General features: G+C 51.0%; 5 protein-coding genes across 5 annotated transcripts; 3 read left to right on the forward strand and 2 right to left on the reverse strand.

The window, feature by feature from the left end:
• Positions 1-9733: 9733 nt before the first annotated feature.
• On the forward strand, positions 9734-10507 carry BKA55DRAFT_691266 (uncharacterized protein; the record flags this gene model as incomplete). Its single annotated transcript, XM_046199641.1, has 1 exon — positions 9734-10507. The coding sequence occupies one exon, from the start codon at positions 9734-9736 to the stop codon at positions 10505-10507; it is 774 nt and encodes a 257-aa protein (XP_046047817.1).
• A 1279-nt stretch (positions 10508-11786) lies between these two features.
• Positions 11787-13441, reverse strand: BKA55DRAFT_571087 (uncharacterized protein). Its single transcript, XM_046193048.1, has 2 exons — positions 13356-13441; positions 11787-13292 (listed from the first exon to the last, which is right to left on the reverse strand). The coding sequence occupies exon 2, from the start codon at positions 13277-13279 to the stop codon at positions 12245-12247; it is 1035 nt and encodes a 344-aa protein (XP_046047818.1). The 5' UTR covers positions 13280-13292; positions 13356-13441; the 3' UTR covers positions 11787-12244.
• A 305-nt stretch (positions 13442-13746) lies between these two features.
• BKA55DRAFT_571089 (uncharacterized protein) lies at positions 13747-14356 on the forward strand. The gene has a single exon (XM_046193049.1). It carries the CDS (start codon positions 13941-13943, stop codon positions 14307-14309), a length of 369 nt encoding a protein of 122 aa, XP_046047819.1. The 5' UTR covers positions 13747-13940; the 3' UTR covers positions 14310-14356.
• A 1783-nt stretch (positions 14357-16139) lies between these two features.
• BKA55DRAFT_571092 (uncharacterized protein) lies at positions 16140-17027 on the reverse strand. The gene has a single exon (XM_046193050.1). The coding sequence runs from the start codon at positions 16699-16701 to the stop codon at positions 16444-16446; it is 258 nt and encodes an 85-aa protein (XP_046047820.1). The 5' UTR covers positions 16702-17027; the 3' UTR covers positions 16140-16443.
• Positions 17028-18056: 1029 nt separating this feature from the next.
• On the forward strand, positions 18057-18680 carry BKA55DRAFT_463130 (uncharacterized protein; the record flags this gene model as incomplete). Its single annotated transcript, XM_046186102.1, has 1 exon — positions 18057-18680. A coding segment is annotated over one exon (624 nt), but the record flags the coding sequence as incomplete, so codon positions are not given.
• Between the last annotated feature and the right edge of the window lie 5969 nt (positions 18681-24649).

The following is a 24649-nucleotide window of genomic DNA, read 5'->3' on the forward strand; positions in this document are numbered from 1 at the left end:
GGAAGAAAAGACGAGCTATTCCTAATCCGAACAGACGGTTTATGACACTCAGCGAGGCTCGTATACAAGATAAACCTATTCCCGAAGTTGGAGATCAAGGATCGTCTATTTTGGTGGATTCTGAATCGGAGGAGGAGGTGGTCTCAGACATGGAGACAGCTTCGGAGATTGAGGTCACGGCTGCACCTGAACCCCCTCAAATAGCCACCAGGTCTGGGCGGCTTATAAAAAAGCCTCGACAAGAATAAATACTTCAATTCTCTACAGAATGATATATATTTTATGTTTATAGACTCAAAATTTGATGGAAATCTAGCCCGTATAAAAAATAGATTTTGGGTGGGAAGGTGGTTTTTTTGGTTACCGAAAGGGGGGGGTTGCCGAAAGGGGGGTGGGGCATGGTAGCAAACAAAAGAAGGGGCATGACAGAAATATGGCGAAAAGCAGAAATGGATAGTATAGAGCAAGAAACCTTATATGCAGCGGAGGATAAGGCAGAACTTTGTATTGTTGTCAAACGGTAACTAGTTGGCTTGTGCTTTAAAAATATTGGAAAACAGCATTACAACCTCAGACCCGTCGCTGGCCAATCGGGGCGACGATTGCTGACATAATTTGGGCACCCGGTGCGCTATTTTATTTGGGCACCTAGGTGCCCATGTATTGGCCGCCCTCTGTTGAGTTGATCAACCCAGGTCCTATATTGAGTTGGTTGGTGTTGCGTTGATGGTTGACCAGCGCCCCATGCCGTGTAGTCCTACTTTCACCGCCAGGTTGAAATTGAAACCTAACGGCCAACGCAAGCCTACTCCCACCCTGTCTCCTCCTCCCGCATCTGCATTGGCAAATCCCTAAGCCATTCGCTTACCGACTTCTCCTCCACGGAGTCCTCGCCCATTGTATCATCCACTTTGTCCAACAGCATAGGATCAACTTCCTCCACAATGCCTGCCTGCAGCCATGACCGCAGCACCTGGCTGTTGAGACCGTGTGACTAAGGTGGTCCGATCTGCTAGTGACTAGGATGTGGATACTATGTAAGGAGCTGTGCTCCTCTCGGATACATGTAACTTAGAACTAACAACAACACAATCAACCCGTTTTTGCTTTAACAGGTTATGAGCCCGGAGGGCACGACCTTTTCTCCAACCAAAAAGCTGAGTGTTTTCTGTCTCCTTTCTACTTTCCGAGATAACACAAGAAGTCGAAAGGCTTCCTTCCACTGCGCATACGCATTCAGCTTAATTGGAGCTATTTCCCTCTTGGATCTCTGATAGAGCTTGCAGATCCGCTAACAGGATATGTCTAGAAACGTTTACAGAAAGATCCTTTGACCCTCCGTTTATTGCAGCGAATTTAAATCGTCGAATCTTGAATAACCAACATTTTCCCAGATTGCAATCTGGTAGACGGATTCGCCAGACCAGACCGGCCTTTCAGTCTGAGATTGCTGAAGTTCTCCGGTCGGGCGACCTACGCCCACATAGCCCAAGAATGCCTGAAACGTGGTTTGCAACATGATCGACATCAGATCATTGCCCTTCCTCCAGACGGAGGGAATGATATGGATATCTGAGACCGCTAGGCGTTTCACCCTTCGGACAATCTCTACCCGACTCCGATAACCCCTATTTGCACGGCATTATCATGTTGCCGAACGCAGCCAAGATTCATTCCCAAGACTCGATCCAAGACTGGTCGATTGCCGTTCGCCCTCATGTCTCTTAATCATTAGCTTCTACGAGAATCTATCATGTCCCTTTCCAAAGAATCGCTCAATCTCATAGGCAGTTCCGGCACCATTCCAAAGCTGGAGCAAACCAGCCAGTGGCTGACCTGGAAGAGAGAAATGCTCGACCTTCTGGACATGTGTGGATATGGAGACCTTCTGACCAGGAATGCTCAACCACCAACAGAAGGTAACGACCTTGCAACCCAGATTGAGGCCTGGAGGAGCCGCCAAGATCGAGCATGCGGTGCCATTCGAAGTCGTCTCGGTTATAACGCCCGAGTGTTTACCACGGGGATCTCGACGGCTCAGGGCATGATCAACCACCTTGAGACCCGATATCGGCCCGTCGGAAGCGCCATCTTCCAAGAGCTCGACCGCAGATATCAAGAACTCACGCTTGAATCTTGCGATTCGGTCATGGAATACGCAAATAAGCTACGTCAAGTCAGGGCTGAACTCTTGGAGATGGATGACACCTGCCAGATCGGGGAACCGCATTTTGTCAATAAGTTCCTTTGTGGACTTGGTCCGGACTATGAAGTGTTTCTCACTGCCTTCAATCAGAATCACAACATCCTTCCTATCCGAGATCCGAGCAATCGTAACATTATTCTCAAAGAGGCCGTTACGTTCGAAACGGCCATCTTTGCCGCATCTCAGGAGGAGGACAGACAAAGAAGCGCCACGGCCAAGATGGCACATAGAGCCATGATGGCCCAGGATACATCATGTTGTGGATACTGTGGAAGAAAAGGGCATGACAGGTCCACTTGTTGGAGGCTCCACCCAGAACTTAGAAGAGATCGTATCAAAGCTGGTTACGAGAGACGACAACGTAAAATGCAGGTTCGGGAGAAGGAAAGGGAGAAGACGAATGATGAACTGGAATCTGCCACGTATACAACTCCTGCACACCTCCAACCTGACCAAGCTCGACTGGCACTCTGGCAAAATGACTTCCAAAGCCACCTTGGATTGATTGGCTCATCACTCGGACCTTCCGGTCTTCAAGCATCTCTTCAAACTCGGGCCCTCGAACGTATCCACGTCTTGGATAGTGGCGCCTCCTCGCATATCTTTTGTCGACAGGAGAACTTTACATCACTTCACAGGTACCACGGTCTCCCCATCAATGGTATTGCGGACGTAAAGGTCATGCCAGGAGGGTGCGGAACGTACTGCCTCCGCGTTCAAGGGCCTAAGGGATCACAGAATGTTACTCTCGATAACGCTCTTTATGTTCCAGAAGGACATTCGAACCTCTTGTCTGTGTCAGCACTAGAGAAGAAGGGAGCAGAAGTTGTCTTTCGGAATGGGAAGGCAGTGGTTACAAACAAGGGAAAAGTCGTCCTCACTGCGACAAGAATATCAGGCGTATATGTGGTCGATGAAGTTGAGGACCGTCCTTTTCAAACCGCTTTGGCATCTTTTTCGGTGGGAGATCCTCGACTGCACCTTTGGCACGAGCGACTCGCACATTTGGGAGAGAGGAATATCAAGAGACTGATGAATATGTCTACTGGAATTCGACCGGATGATTCTACATCAAACCCATGTGGAGCCTGCGTACAGGGCAAACTCAGGGAATGTCCCCATGTCCGACCGATCAAGAAAGGCACTTACCCTCTGGAGTGTATTCATGCAGATATTGCCGGACCATTCCCAGAAGTGGGAGTAGACGGCAGCCGGTACTGGGTTTGCTTTATTGATGACTTTACTCAAATGTCCTGGGTGTACCCAGTCAAAGAACGGTCAGAGTTTGAAGAGTGTTTCCATCATCTGTTGCAACAGTTCGAGAGACCGGAAAGACGATGTCACTTCCTGCACCTCGACCGAGGGGGAGAGAATCGAAGCCACAGCTTGACTCGACTATGCCGGGACAGAGGAATCAAACTCTCTTACACAGGAACTGAGCAACACGAACAAAATGGATTGGCTGAAGTTCTCAATCGAATCATCCTGGAAAAACTTACACCGACACTGCTCAAATCCGGACTCGCTTTGAAGTGGTGGCCGTACTTCCTCAAGGCAGTGAACCGCATCCGAAATCTCTGTCCTACGGCGAGCATTTCTACTACTCCATACCAAGCCTGGTATGGAGATGTTCCTGACCTCAGCCATTTGCGAGTTCTTGGCTCACGAGGATGGGCTCTGCTTCCATCCTCTAAACGAAAGAAGATGCAGTCGAAGAGCATTCCCTGCCAGCTTCTCGGCTATCAGGGCAGCACGAACTATATACTCCTTGACAAAAGGGGACGAGTCTTTGTGTCTAACAATGTTGTCTTCTCTGAAAACGTCAAAAATGTCGAACCAACATTCGACAATCTCACGCATCAGATAAGTGACCAGAGACCATCGCAACGACGACGAGTAGTCGGAGAAGAGGATAGCGATGCGGAAAATGCCATCGTTCTAGAGCCGTCGCCCCTTCCGATCGCGTCGAGAGAGGCGAACAGAAGCGGGGAAACGGGCCGTGGAGAGACAACGCCAGATGAGCCTCTATTAGAAGACACAGGATGGGATCCAGACCAAGAGTCAACCAGATCGAGTATCCATGTTGCCACAGACGAGCGTGAAGTGCCGTCGGAAGAAACAGAGGAGCATGCAGAGTCTCGGCTGCCCGAAAGATCGACCAGGGGACAGCTGCCGTCGAGGTACATACTGGCCAGCACGAACTTCGCCTTCCTAGCAACAGTTGCAGAACAACTGTACCTAGTCGCTCGCGACATCGATCAGTCCGAACCAAGAACCTTTAGGGAAGCCACGCAGGGTGTACATGGAAAACTCTGGTGGGGAGGACTGAAGGATGAACACGGATCTCTGGTTGAAAACGGTGTCTGGACCTTAGTCACGCTTCCCCCAGGACGAAAGGCCCTTCGAGGCAAATGGGTGTTCAAGCTCAAAAGAGGAGAAAATGGGCAAGTTCTACGGTACAAGGCGCGATTTGTCGTGAGAGGATTCGAGCAGAGGGAAGGAATTGACTTCAACGAAACCTTCGCCTCTGTTGTCAAGCCGATGAGCTACAAGATGATATTCGCCATTGCGGCAGCGCTTGATTTGGAACTGGAACAGATGGATGTCAAGACGGCCTTCCTCTATGGCCTTGTAAATGAGGAGATATACGTCCAGCAACCGGAAGGATTCGACGATGGAAGTGGGAGAGTCTGCAAGCTCTTGAGAGCCTTGTATGGACTGAAGCAAGCACCAAGGGTGTGGTACGAGACTCTCTCAACCTTCCTTAAGACACTCGGGTTCAAGCCTTTACTTTCAGATATGGGAGTCTTTGTGAAAGGCTACATGTTCATTGCGGTATATGTGGACGATCTGCTTATTGCCGGGCCCTCCAAGGACGAGATCGTGGCGGTCAAGCAAGCTCTGTGCAACAAGTTCAAGATGACGGACCTGGGCCCATGCAAATACTACCTGGGCATGTCCGTAAGAAGAGACAGAGCCACCCGATCGCTCTTCTTGTCACAGACGACCTACCTTGAGAAAGTACTTAGAGACTTTGGAATGGACCAGTGCGCTCCCAATGCCACACCAGTTTCGACAAGCAAGTTCGGAGAACCAGACTCGGGCTACAAGGCAGCGGACGAACTCAAAGAGTGGTATGCCAAGGCGATCGGATCCCTGATGTATCTCATGCTGGGGACGAGACCCGACATCGCTTTTGCCGTCTCCTTATGCAGTCGACACCTAGCGAACCCAACCAACGAGCATCAGACAGCTGTCAAGCGTATCTTTCGATACCTCAAGGGATCACAAAATCTGGAACTAGTGTACCAAGGAGGACTGCAACCTCTCCTCGGCTACACCGACTCGGATTGGGCGGGAGACCAGGAGACTCGAAGGTCAACGTCTGGATATGTGTTCAACCTCGGTACGGGCGCTATCAGTTGGAGCTCGAAGAGACAAAGAACTGTGGCCCTGTCCTCATGCGAAGCAGAATACATGGGGCAAACCGCAGCCGCAAAAGAAGCAGTCTGGCTGCGAGGTCTGCTCCAAGAACTGTTGAAAGAATACAAGGAGGTCCCAGAACTAAAGACAACTATAATCTTCGGGGACAACCAAGGAGCAATCGCGATGTCGAAGAATCCCCAGTTCCATACAAGAACCAAGCACATTGATATTCAGCATCATTACTGCAGAGAGAAAGTCAATGATGGAACCGTTGAGTTCCAGTACATTCCAACAGGCAAACAAGTGGCCGACGGCCTAACAAAGGCTTTACCAAAGGATCGTTTCTTACTGTTTAGAAAAGCACTAGGTCTCAAAGAACGACGACCATGAGAAGGTGTAGAGATGAACCGAAACAGGAGACCTGCCATGGACAGACAGGAGACCCACAGATCCAAGATTGCACGGAAACGTAAGGAAGGCGCAAAGATGAGGCAGAGTGGGAGAGCTTCTAAGCAAGTAGAAGGAAAGCCACGATCTCGAGGTTGTGCCGAGCGTGAGGAACGTGCAAAGATGGACTGAATTGGGAGACCTATCATGGACAGGAGACCTGCGATTTCAAGAAAGACTTCAAGACCTGCAGAGACGGATGTATGCAGGAGATCTTCTGCGGATAGAAGACCTGCAATCACAAGTTCGCAAGACCTGCAGAGATGGGCATAGGCAGGAGATCTTCTGTGGGCAGAAGAAGACCTGCGGTCCCAAGAAAGCTTGCGTGACCTGCAGAGATGGGCTTCAGTGGGAGATCTTCTGTGCATAGAAGAAAACCTACGATCCCAAAGAAAGATTGCAAGACCTGCAGAGACGGGCATAGGCAGGAGATCTTCTGTGGGCAGAAGAAGACCTGCGGTCCCAAGAAAGCTTGCAAGACCGTGCAAAGATGGGCTTCAGTGGGAGATCTTCTGTGGACAAGAAGAAGACCAACAAGTTCAGGATTGCATCGGACTGAGAGGAAAGGTGCAAAAAAAAAAAAAAAAAATTGAACTTGGAGGGAGATCTTCTGCGGACAGAAGAAGACCCATTACTCCAAGGTTGCACGAGACCATTAAGAGATCCTGAGCGCCCATGTCGAGATAGCTCTTTCCCTGCAGTTTTCACCCACGAAGGTGTTTTTGGGGTTTTAACGAGGCTCGACAGGCGTGTACATCAAGTCCAATAGCAGCTCGAGTGGGAGTGTTGAGACCGTGTGACTAAGGTGGTCCGATCTGCTAGTGACTAGGATGTGGATACTATGTAAGGAGCTGTGCTCCTCTCGGATACATGTAACTTAGAACTAACAACAACACAATCAACCCGTTTTTGCTTTAACACTGGCAAATAGCAATGGTACTTGCCTCCAGCTGATTCCGAAGAGGCGTCACCATGCGCCCTGCCGCCGAGAATAGTCTCTCGCACTCAGCGCTCATCGGCTGGACCGTCATAAAGTCCACCGCCATTCGCGACAGCCTAGGGTACTTGAACCGCTGCGCATGCCAATACTCGAGCGGATCCCGAATTACGTTATCCGTAGGTAACACATCCTTCTGCCACCTGGCATACTCGTCTTCTGCGTTATCAGAGTCCATTTCTTCGCAAGGACGTATCCGAGCTTCGTCCTTATATCGCTCAAAAGGAGAATAGTACTGTGTCCGCTGACGCTTCGCGGCTGGTTCGCCATTATCCTCCGTAGAAATTTCCAACGTCTTGCATCCTCTGTCCCAAACAGACTGTACCACATCTTTCGCCTTAGAAATCCACGCCGGACGTCCAGACCACACCGTCTCGAAATAACCCCAGCGATAGGCGGGGTGGAGTGCCAGCGAGGTGTAATATATCGGAGTCTCATCCAGTTTGTGGTAGTATTCGTCAAGCTTCTTCCAGCCGAGGTTAATGTTAACCTTGAAGTGCTCGGGTTCAGGATATTGATTGACCATGGCCTTGGCTTTCTCCAATTCGGCCAGCAGGAATTCATATCCCACGATCACGTCCCATACGTTGCCATAGGACTCCAAATATCCCTGCTTGCGTTTCCGTTGAATCCTGTCACCTTCAAGCGCCTTGACTGCGTCCTCGAAGCTCTGAAGGATATCCCCGAACGCCTCTAGAACGGCCCAGTCCTTGTCGCCGAGTTTATCCTCGTCTCGACATATGGCAGGCATGATTGCGCTTGCCTTGAGCCGCTCTGACCGCTTCGACGTGTTGTCCTTTTCCCATTCCTGCTTGTGCTTCAAGACTAGTGTCTCGAGGTAAGGTCGAAGCTTCAAGGCGCGGCGGATCATGTACAGCTGCGATAGCCAGCGGGTTTCGTTGTCGACAACCACGTTGAGGGGCTTCCGAATTCTCACCCGAGGATCCTCGGATGCATCGAACTCCAGCCGTTGGATACTTCGGAGAAGTGTGGTTAGATCAGATCGGTGGATCGCAACCACAAGATTATGGAGCTTGCCGACCGGACCTCTCTTTCGCCAAAGCTCATGCTCAGCCGTGGCTAAGAGGTCTCCATGCCCCAACCGGGACTCAAATGCGTCGGCATCCTTTCCAAAGAGAATGACTTTAACCACAAGATTGATTACGTGGCCAAAGCAACGGCCCCGCCGTTCCTTGCCATGGAACTTGAATCTCTCCCCAATGGTATCCATTGCAGTGTCGTTGTTTTGTGCGTTGTCAAGCGTGAAGTACCCAATTTTCTCCTCTGAGATCTCGTATGACTCGAGTATTTCGATGATCTCGTGTCCAATATTGGCCCCGAAGTGTCGAACTGTCAGCTCAGGCACTCCCAGAATGAGTTTGCGGGCCTTGCCATCCTCATTTCAAAAGAAGCAGGCAACACCATATAAAGCGTGCTTATTCCGCGATCTCCAGCCGTCGAACGAGATGTGTATCAACCCAGGTGCATTTCTCAATACCTCGATTACCTTCCCTTTGTGTTTTTCAAACTCGGCAACGGCACGCTTGCGAACCGTATCATGACCGACATGGGCATCCGTGCTCATGACGAAAGGGTTGAGGTACTCGAAAATGGCCCGCAACCTCTTATTTTCGGGTTCTCGGAAGGACAGGTTGCTCTCGACGATCCATTCGGCCACTAGACGCTGGAAGACATTCCTGTCAAAGCTCTTAATAAGGCGGTTTGCAATTGCTTGCTCTCGGGGCGCGTTAAGATCGAGGTTGAAGGCTTTCGTTATCGTCTGGTATCCTGTCGACGGTTTCTTTCGAGACGCTGGCGCAGACCGTTTTCCGGAGGGGTCTTGAATTTTGTGGTGGTCCCAGAGATGTCGTTCAGCGTTCTGGGTGCCAATGGCAACTACATTGCCGGGCTTCGGCCTGTTCCTTTCAATGCACAATCTGCAGACCCATCGCCGCTCCGAGTCCTTCTCGATGTCGAAGCCGTATTCCCACACCCATGATTTTGTATTTCTGCTTCGTTGAGACCACGTGTAGCCACGGAAGTGTCGGAACAATCGATCCTCGTCTCGTCGAGTGGCGCGAGCTTCGGCTGGTGTGGACGGCTCGGGTGTTGATGGAGCTGGTGTTAAGGGGTCCGGTGTGAAAAGGGAAGCTGCTACGAAATTCATAGTCTCAAAATCTGAACTTTGGGACATATTAAAGCCGAAGAAATGAGACGCCAGAGAAGCAAGTCGTGAACAGGAGGTCAGACTGGTGCTGATGCAAGAGTCGGTGGACGAGCGAATCACTTATGGCGTGATTCGCATCTGACGCGTTGACGTGTCGAGCTAATGCCACGTTAAGGAGTGCTCTGCGGTACCTAGATTGAAGCAATAATTAGATGTGGTGAGAAGTATCTCCTAACAAACACTAACATCCCACCCACCTTGTGTTGAGCTACCCGGCACCAGATTCTGGGAACATCGCTACAATACCTAATCAACCTTGCCAACGCAGCCAACTCAATATCGTGATAATATTGAGTTGGTTGATTAGTAAGAATAGGCTCCGTTGAGTTGGGTTGAGTTGATTGACATCAACCTGGTTGACAACCTCTTGATTGACGTTGCGTTGATCGCCACCCTGGATATCGCAAAGGTGCGAAAGTGGTCACGCAGGATGGGAATTGATATTAAACAGACACGGCGATGGAATGGACGTGCGGATGATCAAGTTGATGAGGATGAGACTGCGGACAGTGAAGGAACCAAGGCAAACTCTGAACCGGTTGATGAGATTATCGCGTTAGGCCCTCGAGAAGATCTCGGCGAATATGAAGATGAAGATGAAGAAGCGACTGAAGAAGATCCCGACTTGACTGTCGAAGAGGAAGAGAGCGCCCCTCATGAACGAAACCTTTGGTCGCGAAGCAGAGACATCGGTGGTATTCAGAATGATGAGCCTATGGAGGACACCATGGCGGCCAATCCCAGGTCTGCGCCCGCCACAACCAATGGGCAATCCAGGACAGTCCTGTCGCCTCCAGCTCCGGCTCCAACGCAGCCGAGTCGAGCGCTCGCCCTCGGCGCAGCTTTCAACCTCCATCTCGCTTGGTTCATGATACCCCCCAGAGCTCTATTCGCCGTCCAGAGGGACCAGATGAACAAGCTTCGGCGTCTTCTGCGGCTACAACTCCACAGGCTTTTCAAAGCTCGACGCAGCCACGCGAACCACCAAGCTCCCAAACGACGGCGCCTCTCACCTCTGCTTCTCAGAACGCCCAGGGTGCTCAACGACCTGGTGTGCAACCGCTCAAGCAAACAGCGTCATCTGTTCCTTAAGCCTTGCACACGACCGAAGCTCGTCCAGCAACGCTTCAACCAGGAACAGATGCCACCGCTACAGACAGCATTGAAGGAAGAAATGGCCGACGCTTTCCTCCACTGGGTTTAGTCACTCGACCCATTTACCTTAGTTGTATACTCAGATAGTTCTCTGTCCTCTTAGGGAGCTTCTAGCTATGGCTTTACTATCCACTTAAACAATCTCCCTATTTCAACGGATCAGGTCGACTTGGATCGACTGAGGTCTTCGACGCCAAACTATAGGGGTATTAGAGGGCCTGGAAGCCGCCCTAAACCTGCGAGAATCAGTAACACAAAACATCATAATGTGCCTAGACAACCTCGCGGCCGCCACATGCCTGCGAGGCATACCACCCGACTCCTCTCCAGACGTCTTTCTCAAGCTTCAGGCATTAGCAGCACCACATAGAGCCACACAGGTACACTGGGTGCCAGGACGTACCGATATCCCTGGAAACGAACATGCCAATAGACTGGCCAAAGCAGCATCATCACTCCATAAGCCCGCAGGGCTCAGTTAATGCTAGCATACCTGCGAAGGATCGCAAGGCAAAAGCCGAAAGAAGCATTCGAAGCCTGGTAATGCACCGCCGCTCCTGAGCAGTATAAGAGACTCAATCTCAAGGCGAACATAGGCTGTCCGCAAGAGCTCTCGCTCCCGCGCGCAGCCTTGCACCATCTGCTGGCAGCGAGGTCGCTTCACGGAGACTTCGCCGCATACCACGAGAGATTCGACCACGGCAACGCACGCCTGGTCTGCTCATGCAACCGACTCAAAGCACCGGACCACATCTTCTACTGCAGAAAGGTACCGCCGCGTCATCGGATGAGGCTGGGACCCCCGCCGAATGCAGCCGCCAACCTGGCAATAGGAAAAGATTTCATCAAGTTCACCGAACTGTCTAAAGCGAGCGCATTCTTCGGAAAGATCTGCCCTCGCTATTAGACGAGTACGACCCGGGACGCACTTGCATCCGTCCTCCCCTCTTTTACCTTTATACATCTCTTTTGTTACCCTTCTTCTCTCTCTTACCTGTTCTCAGCCAGATGAAGGGCGTTAGCACGCCTTTCATCTGACCGCGATCACTTGAAAGCAGCCCTGAGGCTACCGCGCTCAGAGGCTCACGATCGCCTGACAACAGGCTTACCCTGCGGCTATCGTTCATCAGCCGCGCCTGATCATCCCGCTGACGGGTAACAGGCTTGATATGATGCGCCTTTTGTGCCGTTGATATGCTGGATAGGGTTATCTGTTGACGATTTTGCAAAATCGCGCTTTCGACAGGGACGTCTAATTTCGCCTCGCGAATGACTAAGTTTCGCAGATCCAAAAGCATTTTGTAATTAGCGTGTAAATAGACCCTAGCTCAGCACGTCCTGTGCCCCAGTAGGGGGCTTTCGGGGTCTACGGCCCCCCGGACGAAAAATATACATAACATAACATAACATATGCTGAAACGCAAAAATTTCCACAACAGCGAGGTCGAACTTTTAAAACAACTGCCACTCAAGGAACACAATTGCGACTGCGGACGGGGAAAAGAGCGCGAAATTCACGAGTACCCCAGGAAACCCATACATCCATTGGCGACTGCGACTTTAGCCAGCAACAATACACATCCTATCGTGCGTCAACAAAGCCCAAGCATCTTCAGCATCATCTTCTTTCAAACAAACAAATAAACGCACAAACGTATAGCCGCACATGGGTTCTCAGCGTTTCGCCGCCGAGCCCATTCATATTGCATAAGATGCCAAAGTCAAGGCTAAAATATATCAGTTGTTCCTAGATAGAATATCCGTAGAGTTTTTCATTGCTGTACGTTTACACATCGTCGCGTATAACCCCTCTGATAAACTGTATGGCCACTTCTGTCTCTGACCACGAGTACCATGAGTTCCGAAAAACGAGCACAGCCTCCTCTCGTGATCCGAAAGTATAAATCGTCGGCACACTATGAGCGTATAGGTTCGGATTCATGATGCCCGGCCAGAAATGTGGATTCTTTTCCTTGACTATCCTATACAACTGTAGTGCCTGGCGCCGCAGCTCAGCGATTGTCTCCTCGTAGTTGTCTTGCGCGACAATGTCCGGCCGTCTGAGAAGTATATCGCTCATCGCCTCCTCCTGCAGATGATCATACCTAGCTTCCCCTGTCGCGTTAGGATTACTCTGCAAGAATCCTTGGAGGGACTCTAAGTCCTTCATCAAACGAATCTTGATGAGCGTCAAGGCCACGAAGAAGGCCAACTCGATGTGGTGGGGCTTCTCGTCGACAGCCTCAAACGTATCCTCTCCATGCATGTCGAGAAACGGCAAGTTCATATCGCGCCAGTCATAGTGCGAGTCGCCTCTGACAGCATACCATTTGATGAAATCGTATGCATCCTGGTCCCTCCCAAGCCGGAGATACAGCGCAGGAACCTGGGAACGAACGCGTAAATTGTCGCCTCGGCAGAGACGAAGCAGGTCGAGGGAATGGTCGAGTGCGATCTCGGCGGCTTCGCCGGTGCGGACGTTGAGAACGGCAGTGATATAGTCAAAGCGAGCTTGCATGTAAGGGCGAGTGCTTTTGAAGAACCAGAAAAGGCCTACGGCGTTGTCGAAAGGGCTCCCGTCTGTGTCTGCGCCGGGATTGATCCGCAGCTTTTCCTCTTCCTCTAAGGCCTTATCTCTGGTCTGCTTTATCGGGTTGCATTGGACCTTGTGCTTGGGTCGGTCGGCCCTTTGGTGCGGCTGGCCACAATACTTGACGACATGACAACCACCGCAGCGGAGGAGGTTAGGGCTCTGAAAGCCAACCTGGCATGGCTGGTGGTTACAATGGTTGTAGGGAAGGCCCAGATTCATACGCGGCATCTTGATTGGTAGTCTAGTGTGGATGTCGACGTTTCCGGACACGGTCACAGAATTGACGTGGTGATGAGACACTCACGAAGTCGGGGCGTTAACTGTTAGATGCGCACTGGTTATAGCAATTTCGCGGTAAGGTGAGTTCAGTATATCGTGATTCACAGGATATAAGATTGTAGTGTTCTTGCTTGTTCTATTCGTGCGGGGGCGGCGGTCTTCTGACGCGTTCGGACAACAAACCGCTAGTATCCTTATAACCGGGAGGCCTTCAATCTAGCGCCTCCTGCAATGCATATTGACGTCAATCTAATATTGTTAGATTGGCGGCTGGGAATTGTTGGATTAGTGATAGCGCCTCGATAAAAGAAACGTGTATTTTGTGGATCCCGGATATATCAATACCGGGTGGCGGGGAAAACAGAGACAGAAGAAGAAGGACGAGCTCCTGGGGACTAGATTGACCCTCAAGTGTGAAAATTAACCTCATTTTAATTGGACATCAACCCTACTCGCGTATCCAACATTTCCCAGCCGCCAATCTAACACCACGTGGCCCCATAAAACCCGCGTCCTTCCCTCAGCTTTCTCCTTTTCTCTTCTTTTCTCATCTTCCCTTTTCATTCCTATCAGTCCCTTGGAAGAGAAATAGTAATTCCAGACATTAACAATGTTGTCGACCCCCGGTATGCCCACGTCGAGCCAATGGTACGACCGTCACCGCAGATGCAAGGATGGCTGCTCGCACGAGGGAAAGCTTGAATTGATCACCTGGACATCCACGGCTGGTGGGGACCGCATGGGATGGGGCAATTGCCTAGCTTCCGAATCTGACGAACTCAAAGAAAAATTTGAGAAGGAATTCAACTCCAACGAGGAGAAGATGTACGAGTACTGGCCACAGGGTTTCCGGTGGACCTGTTGCGGAACGGAGGGAGATCAGCGATTTGGATGTGACCACCATGGAAACGGAAGCACGCCATGTAGCTGCGATTTTTGCAAGGTTAGTACTCTTAGGCGCTTGTTCGACACGGAATAATGGCATTTGCTTATCAGAAGCGGTAGATTGGCAAACCAATTCCGGACTCCATCCATAAAAACCGGACAGAGTCTGCTGCCGGAAAGGGGCTGAGACTCTCTAGAGGTCCGGACCCAAGAAGCTTCAATAGGAGCCAGGGCAGGATAGCGGAGATCATGCGCTTGTCCTTGGGGGCACCTTAAATAATTCACTGCGCGCAAGGACGATTTACAGTGATTGCTATTAAACCGGGGTCTAATTTGGCGTGGATGGAGATGGATTGAACCTCTGTACTCCTGGAGATCCAGCACTAGTCCTGACTAGCTATCGTGTCGCATAACATTCGTGTGACCGGATGTAACTATCCGGTTTCACATCTGGCCTGTGGCATAATCCTAACGACATGAACTTAAATAGCTGTGCCCGAACACATGGCTGTTCGATTTCTTTTGTTCTTGAGATAATTCTTATCAACCGACTGGTGCCACCAATGATCCCTGCGGAACCAATTGTCTGACATATCGCTTACCGAATTCAGTAAATGGCTTTGTTGTTGAGGTGCCATAAGCCTGAGTTGTTGGAGCTGACAACTTTTGCTGATCGGCTGTTACAGCATCGTTTCAGAGCGATGAATGAGCGAGACTCTCATAGATAAAAGGACCAACACCCACCATGGAATTAGGTAAGACAAGACAATTAAAGCCCTTTCTTAGTGACTTCTATGAGCTCTCCGCTGCCGTACAGCCTTCAACATGAGTTTCCACCAACAGGAGAGGCAAGCCGGTCGCGGCTTGCGCAAAGAGCCTTGATGAACGAGGTTGTTATGGCAGTTTCGAGGTCAGTTGAGATGTGTTGGATGGAAACGTAAAGGTTGAGTGCAAATATTGGCTTTGGATTGGGTGATGTTAGTCACATGTGTATTTGCGGGAGATGGGGTCCTTTCAGGGGTATGCTGGCATCCTCCTCGACGTGGTGTAGGAAGTGAGGGGCCATGAATCACAATGCAAGATTGGAAATGCCGGGCAATGGAGATGCAACCTTGCGACTGTAGAATTATCAATCCATCATGACCAAATGCCCAGTCCGCCTCTGTAAGGTATATGTGGGAAAAGATAGAAGGCATCAAGAGTTGCAGGCGATCTGTCAGGAGCTTGGTTTGAAGAGAGTGATGACAGCAGGCAAAGGTGACTCCAGGTTGTGATGCACTTGATCTCTGACATATTCCCTAGTTGGGCGATTGACCCCTTCTTATTGGGTTAATAGGAATCCTCAGTTGCTGAGGTTATCGCCGGCTGATCCCCAGTCAGGGCCTGCAGCTTCCGTTGACCCGGACTCACACACCTAGTTAGCCGGTTGTCCGAAGGGCAGGGCCCTTGAGCCACTTGGGCCTCTGACACCATGCCGGGCTGCGGGCTATTGTGGGAGGGAGCATCAAAGGGCAAAGTGGAGGATTCACAAGAAGGTCTGCATGCCCAAGGATGGGCAATCTGGGCGAGAAGCATTTGCGTACTTTGGGGTATATTGATGGTCGCCACTGGTGGATGGACAACAGCTATCTCAGTCAATCTGTTGCTGTACGAAGTGTCTATTTGTTGCTACGATAAGAGGATTTTTCGAGCGGATTCCTACTCGACTTCCTGATATTCCTTTGAGGGATGACGGTTGCGATGCGGTTGAGGCGAGTCTGATGTGAAGGCTGTGATTGAATCGGATTTGGGCGGATCTGGACGACAGGTAGTGGCAACATCCGCCTCCGATACATCAAGCTCATCTTGTGAGGAAGCCTAAACGGTGAGGGATCTGATAGACTCGTGGCTCTGAGAAGAGGGAATGGTGCTAGAAGAGGCCAGGGACAGGTGTTGTTTCTTCGTAGGGGTCTGGCCATAGTCAGGGATTGTTCGCTTGGCCGGCGGAGTACTCGGTTCGAGCGATGCAGACGTAGGAGTAGAGGGCGGGACAGGAAGTGGTGGGCGCACAGGTGGAGCATGCTTACGGATGGTAGCCCTGATCACGGATGATAAGTGTCAAACGATATTCCGTCCCAGCCGAGGAGGCGTCCCGACCCACTTGAACACCACTGTTTTGTATATAACTGAGACCTTCGTCCTCTTGACTTGAGCAGTGATCTAGGCCAAAATTTGACTCTCAATAACCCTCACACGCATGACATCTCCCTACTCACTTTGACAATAAGGACCGGAATTGTGTATTGTGTGATGGCGCCAGTGTCCGACTCGAGACCATCTCGCTGTTCAACCTCCCAGGTCAGGGCGTACGAGTGAACACGACCGTTCATGAAGAACCATTGCTCGGTCCATTCTGATGCAACGACTTGTTGATTGTAGATGGAAAAGGTTGAGGCTGAAGAAGATGCATCTGGAGTGGTTGTCGGGGTCCGACCGAAGTTGCGCATACTCGGGTGTCAGAATCCAGGACGGGGCAGGTAAGAAGACCCTCGCCAATCCCTCTGCGATGAGTCCCTTAATACGATGCTGGTCCTGATAGGCAAACCTGGACGGGCAGTCTGGCTGGACGAAAAAGCATCAGGGACATATCACTGCCCGCGTTCGTCTGGGTCTCGAGAGGGTTCGAGGGACCAATGGGGAAGGGAGCGGGAGTAGACATGTGTCAGATATTAAGGTGAATCGTGTGTATTCCTTTTTTCTGTCGCAATCGAAGGACCTTTGAGACCTTATATCTTCGACTGGTTCCTTCTAGGACTTGAGTTCTAGAAAGTCCTAGATGAAAGTCCTACAGTCTAAGTTTAGGACTTCAAACTTTAATCCTGAACCTTAATCCTGAAGTTGAGGGTGAACCCTCCGACATTCAACTGTTAAAGCAAAAACGGGTTGATTGTGTTGTTGTTAGTTCTAAGTTGCATGTGTCCGAGAGGAGCACAGCTCCTTACATAGTATCCACATCCCAGCCACCAGCAGATCGGACCACCTTAGCCACACTGTCTCAACATCAACAACATGATACACTGGAGCAGTGGCTGCCAGAAACGAGCCAGGAATACCCGAGACGAACGCTGGAGGTAATAGGATGGTAGATGCCGCGGTAGGGAAGAGCAGAATATCTCGCGGGCCGCAGTATCTTGGGTGCGGTGTTCGGCAGATCAGAGCCCAGACGGCGGTTCGGGAAAGCTCCGGGTTTCAAGTAGATGAAGAATGCGGGGTTTCGGTCATGAGCAAGGTCTATCTGGTGTTGGAGACGTCATAGAAAGTGATGTATGTCAAATGTCAGAAGTGAGATGTGACTGTAGCGGGTGTAGTAGTGTCTTTGTCCTGTGCAGGAGGTGAATGAAGGAAAAGTGTTGACATGGAATCAGCTGGTATCCGTGGCGCCGCTGAGTTGTCGCTGATTTCACCGCGAGGCGTGGCGCCTAACGCTACCGGCTGATCCAGGAAGCCCCCCCCCCCAACAATCCCCCCCGCCGACCGCGACCGGGGCTGCTACCGGGGCCTGAGCGCTGCTGAGGTAAACCTGATCCAACTATTTGTTCACGTGACCATTTAACGCGTCAAGGCCTCAAGGGAGCCCGCATCGCGTCTCCGGTTGCGCACCAGCAACGTTGGCTATGCAATGACCTCATCTGTCCGACAATCTCGATTCAATTGACGGCCAGGTACCCTATCCCATATCCACATGCCATTCCAGGGGCCGTGCTTGTATGGTATCTAACGTCCAACAGTTTCCTCCCTCTCGCTGCTCTCGGTACTGCTCATGGGCCTCAGTACATGACGGCCACCACCGCCTCCAGTGGCCATGGCACAACCAACTCCCAGCCCCAGGATCCCCTCATTGTCTTTCGCCAAGGATGAAAGCCATTTCTCACCACAAGCGCCCATCACGCCCGTGACTCCCTCCCCCCGCTCAAGCATGGCTGGCACCAAGAGGAAGCGACCGTATGGAGCCAGCATGACGCCGTCTCGTCCGCTGCCCGAGGCTATCATCGACATCTCATCCGATTCAGACTCGGATAGTGAGCCCACCCCCAAAGCGCAACGATCCCAGTTACCCGATCAGATTGAGCGTGATGACGATGGCTTCCTGTCAATCTCATCCCTCAGCGATGACGAGGAAGATGAGTCACCGTCTCAAGCAAAACCTCGCGTCCAAGGAATTTCGGCGAATCCCATGGACAAGCCGGATACCGAGCCGACGCTGTGTAAGGAGCAGCAAGATGTCGTCGATCTAATCCTGCGCGGCCGCAACGTGTTCTACACCGGCTCCGCCGGCTGCGGCAAATCCACCGTCCTCAAGGCCGTCGTCAAGAAGCTGGAAGGCATGGGCAAGATCGTCAATATTGTTGCACCCACTGGAAGAGCCGCCCTGCAGGTCAACGGCATGTCGACGTGGTCGTACATGGGCTGGACACCCGATCACTTCAAGTACGACCTCAATAGGCTCATCAGGGAAGGCTTCCGCAAGCACATCAGGAAGCGCATCAAGGGCACGGACGTGCTCATCATTGACGAGATCAGCATGGTCGAGAACCACCACCTCGAGCGCATGAACCACTGCATCACGGCCGTTAGGTGCTGGAATGACTACGAGGACAGGATGGAGAGAGACCCGCCCCCATTTGGAGGCCTGCAGTTGATCGTAACGGGCGACTTCTGCCAGCTACCGCCAGTGAAGCCGTTCCAGTTCTGCTACTTGTGCGGAGGAGAGATGCTCCCTAACGATGACGATACCCAGTTCAATTGCGACGAATGTCACGGCCCATTCGAAGAGACGGACAAATGGGCATTCAAGAGCATGGCCTGGAAGAAGGCCAAATTTGAGCACGTCCACCTCCGAGAGATCCATCGCCAGAAGGACCAGACCTTCATTCAAATGCTGCAGAAATGCCGACTTGGCATTCCCTTTTCACGAGACGAGACAAAGACCCTCATGGACCATCCCTGCAAGGTCGGCGGGGCAGCCCAACTGCTCTGCATGAAGCATGAGGTCAACAAGGTGAACCGGGAGAACTTTAACAAACTAAAGACGCCCACAGTCGACTACCAGGCGATAGACGAGTTCGAATGGAACCCAAAACACGAGCACCTATATCACTACAACAAGCGGAACTCGGACGGAACACTGGCCGCCTGCAGGGACCACCGGTTGCAACCAGAGGTCATCCTGCGGGTGGGTATGCTGGTCGTGCTGCAGGTCAACCTGAGCATCTCGGCAGGGCTGTGCAACGGGAGCCAGGGCATAATCTGCGGGTTTGAAGACTACAATCCCAAAGTTTTGCCAAGGGCCAGACGCAAGGATGACATATCTCCACCCTGGCAGATCATCAACGGGGAGCATGCGAAGCTCAGGGAAGTCCAGATCGCCAAGTTCAAGGCGACGAAATGGCCGGTGGTGAAATTTCAAAACGGCAAGACACGTACCATCTTTGCTAACTGCATGGTCAACTCATACGGCAAAGAGCCGTATTCTCTGCTTCACCGGACGCAGATTCCGCTTCTGCCGGGATGGGCTATCAGCGTTCACATGAGCCAGGGCATGACTCTGGACCGCGTCATCGTCAACTTGTCTAGGGCTTTTGCCGAGGGTCAGGTCTACGTCGCTTTGTCGAGAGCTACGAGCCTTGAGGGCCTCAAGATTGATGGAGACGCGGAGGGGTTAGTGATAGGAAATGGAGGGAATGAGGATGTGCAGAAGTTTTTGTTGGAAAAGTTTGGCAAGGGACTGTTTGATTCTGCGTCATCCCAGCGCAGCCTAGATGCACCGTCACCGAGTAGTTGTTCAGTAGTTGAGCTAGATGACTGAGGCCTTGGATGATAAAATGTATATTAAAACAAATAGAGTACATGTCTCTGGCCCTGTTAACCAAACGTCATGAAACCCTCTGAAATCTATCATTTCTAATTCCTTTCAACCCAAATCTGCCCAAAACCTTTGCGGACAGAACCAGTGCCTTATGCCCTATCCAAACTCCCAAGATCTAATTGCCAGTAACTCATGGTATCTTTTCACTTGCTGTAGTTGACTGGCTGCAAATGCAAGGCAAAATGACAATATTTGATAGCATTACTTGGATCGTGTCTTAAGTCAGTCGACCATGTTCATGCTTAGGCGTCATCACACTCACGTGGAACTCCACCTAAGCACAACTTCATTCTCGATCTCTGTGGTCCTCGAGCGACTCTGAACTAAGCTCGTGTTGACGAGTGGCGGTCGTTCCGGGCCCGTTGGAAGCTCGTGTTGGCTACCCAGAAGGATAGAAACGGGATCAAGAGCGACGGAACGCTCGTGGCTAAAGTCACGATGACCTCCGGGACTGAGAAAGAGATTTGGGCTGAAGATAGTGGGATTGCGTCAATCGGTGCGCAGAGGGTTTTGGTGTGGAATGAAGAGGGAGGCAACAGATCAAGTAGGGGCGAAGACCTGCTCCTCTTATACACGATGTTCGTACCGCGTCGTCATCTGGGTTTGGGCTCAGGCGTCGAGGCAATGAACGCGGAGTGCAAAGATTATGCGACATTGCGCTATTGGTCTTCCCTTTGCTGCCAGGGCTCTCAGGAACACTGCCGAGGCCTGTCATTGCGGCGTTGCGGCGTTGCGCCATTGGTCGCCAACCTTGGCTGTTATTGATGAGTTTACTCATCAATACGCTTCTGACGGCGAAGAAACAACTGCAATTAAGTACGAAGATGGGTCAGAAGGGTCTGACAGCGAAGAAGCGGAAGAAAACTGACTCAAGCTGGCTTGGTTTTTCGTGTTGTGTAGGCGACAGTAGGTCTTGGCCATGCCATATTGTAGTCAACCGTTCGGTTGAGAACAAAGTAGAGTCATCATAAAATCTTAACAGTGAGGCTGCCTGGGACCCCCTAAAATAGGCGCTAACTGATTGTCTACGTGCCGTATTGTGCCTAACGGTCGGGCCAAGGGATGGCCACGTGCATAATACACATGTGTATTAAGCTGCATTTTATTTTAATGAAGCTGCATTTTATTCCTAATAAAAAGCGCGCTTTTTATTACAATATAACTACCCCATATATAAAGCTGCCCAAGGTCATATAATACAAATAACCAAGCCAAATTACGCCAAATTTTCCCCCGTTCCTTCGCTCTCTGACCCATCTTGGACTTCAAATGCGTCCACAACTGTCTCTTCCCCGTCGGAGGCGGGTTGGTGAGTAAACTCACCGATAACAGCGTCAACTTCCAGACTCGATGCACAATGGATTTCCATATATGTATCTTCGAGAGTAAGCCAACCGTCTTCTGCCAAATCTTCCCAGCTGACCGCCGTAGAATCAGCCTCATTGTGATGAACAAGTGGTTGATTCTGAGACTGCGTTAGCATCTCTAGCACCCGTTCGTTCATGTAGATGAACGTCAATTTGTCAGCGTTGGCTGGTGTGAGCCTGTTGCGTGCCTTGCTGTGGAGGAAGTTAACCACTGAGAATGATCTCTCGGAGGGAACTGAATTGGCTATGGTTCCAAAGATTCGGAGTGCAAGTGTAGCCAACAGGGCTGCCGTCAGAGCAATCAAATCAGATTAGGACGTAAATCTGAACTGAACTGATAATTTGCCCTCTACATCTGATCTGATTGATTGATTGATAGATATCTGATATATAATAGGTCACGTGGAGCTATTCCCAGCCTCACGATTCTGCCCGTGGGATCTGACTGCCTTGTTGCTTAAGCATAGGCCCCCCGGAGTAACACACCCTCCCCTTATCCAGTTCTTCAGTAATTGGATCGACTCAATGCTCGATCCAAGTAGAGAATGTCGCTGTGAGCTGACTGTAAGCTTCGCAAGACTGAATGCTCTCTCACAATCGGTTGACATGGCCGGGAATGCAAGGACATCCAATGCAAATCTACTTAAACGCGGAAAAGCATTGCTATGATCAATCCACCAACGGACAGGGTCATTCACCTGCTCCGGCTCGAGCCTCTAGTACCGTTGAAGCTCACTTCCTGTTGCCGAGAGCTTAGGCTGCCGACTTTTCACCCACTGCTCAAACCTACTTTGCTCAGGTCGGGGCGTCAACGAGGAGGTGGCCGAAATACTCTCAGAAGCATCATCGTCGTTTTTCGAGTACCAACGCTCAAAGTAGGCTTTGATGCCATCCTTTGCATCCCGAAGCCATTGTAGCTGCTCTGGGGAAGTCCAATTAGTCTCCAACCACCGGAGGCCAAGGTCCGGATTCAGAACAATAGAGGCCGCAAACAAAGGCGACCGCCCCAGAAGAGTATAATATTCGTTCAGCTTAATCCAAGCCGCGTTTATGCTTGCCCTGATACTAGCACGCTCTTGACCCTCCATACTGGCAATGTTACTTACGGAGCGAGCATCGTCCTGCAGGTAGTCTCCTCGAGAATGTACAGGAAGAGCACCTTCGTTAAACAATGGGCTGGTGGATGGACAAGCCGAAAGAACCGTTTCGCGACGGCGGTGTAACGGCGTGATCTCAAACCCTTGGAGTCGCGATGGTAGTCGTGACTGGCGCAAGGGTCGCTCTCGAGTTTGCCCGACTACAGAAGGCCGCGCAGACATTGACTTCGTATCTGCAACCGATTCAAGCCCCTCCCCCTGAGCTCTACGTCTTTCCTCCGTAGCATGATTCGCAGTTTCATCCTCGTAGAGAAGCTTCCAATCTTCTAGATGTTCCAGAATATACTCCATCCCTGTCATGACCTCCCAGAGCCGGCCGTGGCCTCCACTTGTACCCCATCCTTGTGTTCTCATTGTCATATTGTAGATTGGCTCCAGGATATGACTGACTTCCCTAAGGACCTTCCAGTCATCGGAGGTCAGGATATCGGCCGCGGGAACCCTTTTTGAGGCATCTGCTTCCAGCCCTAAATCTTGGATGAAGCTATTGAGCTCAGACTGCTTGATCAAGGCGCGCTCGATCATCATGTAGGTCGAGTTCCATCTCGTAGCGTTATTTTGTATCACTTCCAGCTCAGCTGTTGACTCTTCCGCAAGCTTATAAATGTCTGCCTCTTCCTGCTCCCTTGCATGTGCTTTGAATGCTTCAGTGCGCTGCGGAGAGGCCCGGATGAACTTGACGATATTATGAAGCTTCCCAACTGGGCCCTTAGCTCGCCAGTGTTCGAGGTCTTCCTCGACCCGCTCCAGCATGCCATAAGCCTCAGATTGAAGTTCAAAAGAAGCTGCATCGTCGCCATAGAGGAAAGCTTGGGCAACAAGGTTTAAGATATGCCCGAAACATCGCATCCTTCGTGCCTCCGCATCCGCTCGAGTTATCGAGGCATCGAGGTTCGTGTAGAAGTTTCGCAAGCAAACGTCATTGCTAGCTGCATTGTCACAGATCGAGACCCCAATCTTGCGATCAATCCCCCAATCACGGACAACATTTCTTACAGTGTAGGCGATATTCTCGCCAGCGTGAGATCCAATCTGCCTCCTGAAAGCAAGTAGCCGGCTTTGGTGTGAGTTACTCTGATCAATGAAGTGGCCAAATATCGAAATGAAAGCTAGTCTGTTTGGAGACGTCCACAGATCGAAGCTGATGTGTATCTGTGTGACGGCTTCGTCAAGCTCCTCCCTGACGGCAGCTTTCTTCAAAGAGAGTATGTCTTCCAATTCTTTCTTGGCTGAAGTTCGACCCTAGGGTATCTGAGCATAAAGATCAGAGTCTAACTGACGAAACAGCTCTTGTAGGTAGGTACTCTCGAAGGTAGAGAAGGGAAGATTGGAATCAATAATATAGCCAACTGAGAGTTCTCTGATCCGTGCCATCTTCGCTCGGGGATGAACCAGGGAAGAAGAGGCTGGCCGTTTCTTCGATGCGCTTCTTTGAAGATCAAGAACTGACGAATCGTCAAATGAACCCGGTTCGAATGTCTCGGTGGTCCTATGAGCTCTGAAACCGTCAGTGACAGCCTGGAGATAGGAAAGTCTGACAACTTGTAAAGATGAGCTTGTGCCGAGGATGTCGACTGAGCATTAAAGAATCGTGGCGCGCCCTTGTCATCACAGAGTCGGCAACACCAAATATCTCCGCTAGATGTATTGTCTCTCTTTAATTCCGCGAGGAACCAGCCATGGTTTCCTATCCAGCTTCGCCGACCTCTGCTCTTCCTCCTATCTAAGAGGCTTGCAATAACGAAACGTCGTTGGCCCCAGGTAATCTTGTGAAGGTCGTCAACGGAAGAATCGGTAGTCGAGGCCAGAGCCAAAGCTGCAGCATACTGCTTGGCGATGCTCTTAGGTCGGGACCCGAGACGAGGAAACGTAGGTGGTGGCGATGGCGACGGGCTGCTGACAATACTGCCTTTCAAAGCGGTTTCGGACATTATAGATCATAGTTAGCAAAACATGTGGATGGCTTGAAACTGAACAGCCGAGATGCGTTCCTGACGACTCAAGG

Source organism: Fusarium redolens (genome assembly GCF_020744475.1).
Source record: "Fusarium redolens strain MPI-CAGE-AT-0023 chromosome Unknown BKA55scaffold_10, whole genome shotgun sequence".
NCBI classification, from domain to species: domain Eukaryota; kingdom Fungi; phylum Ascomycota; class Sordariomycetes; order Hypocreales; family Nectriaceae; genus Fusarium; species Fusarium redolens.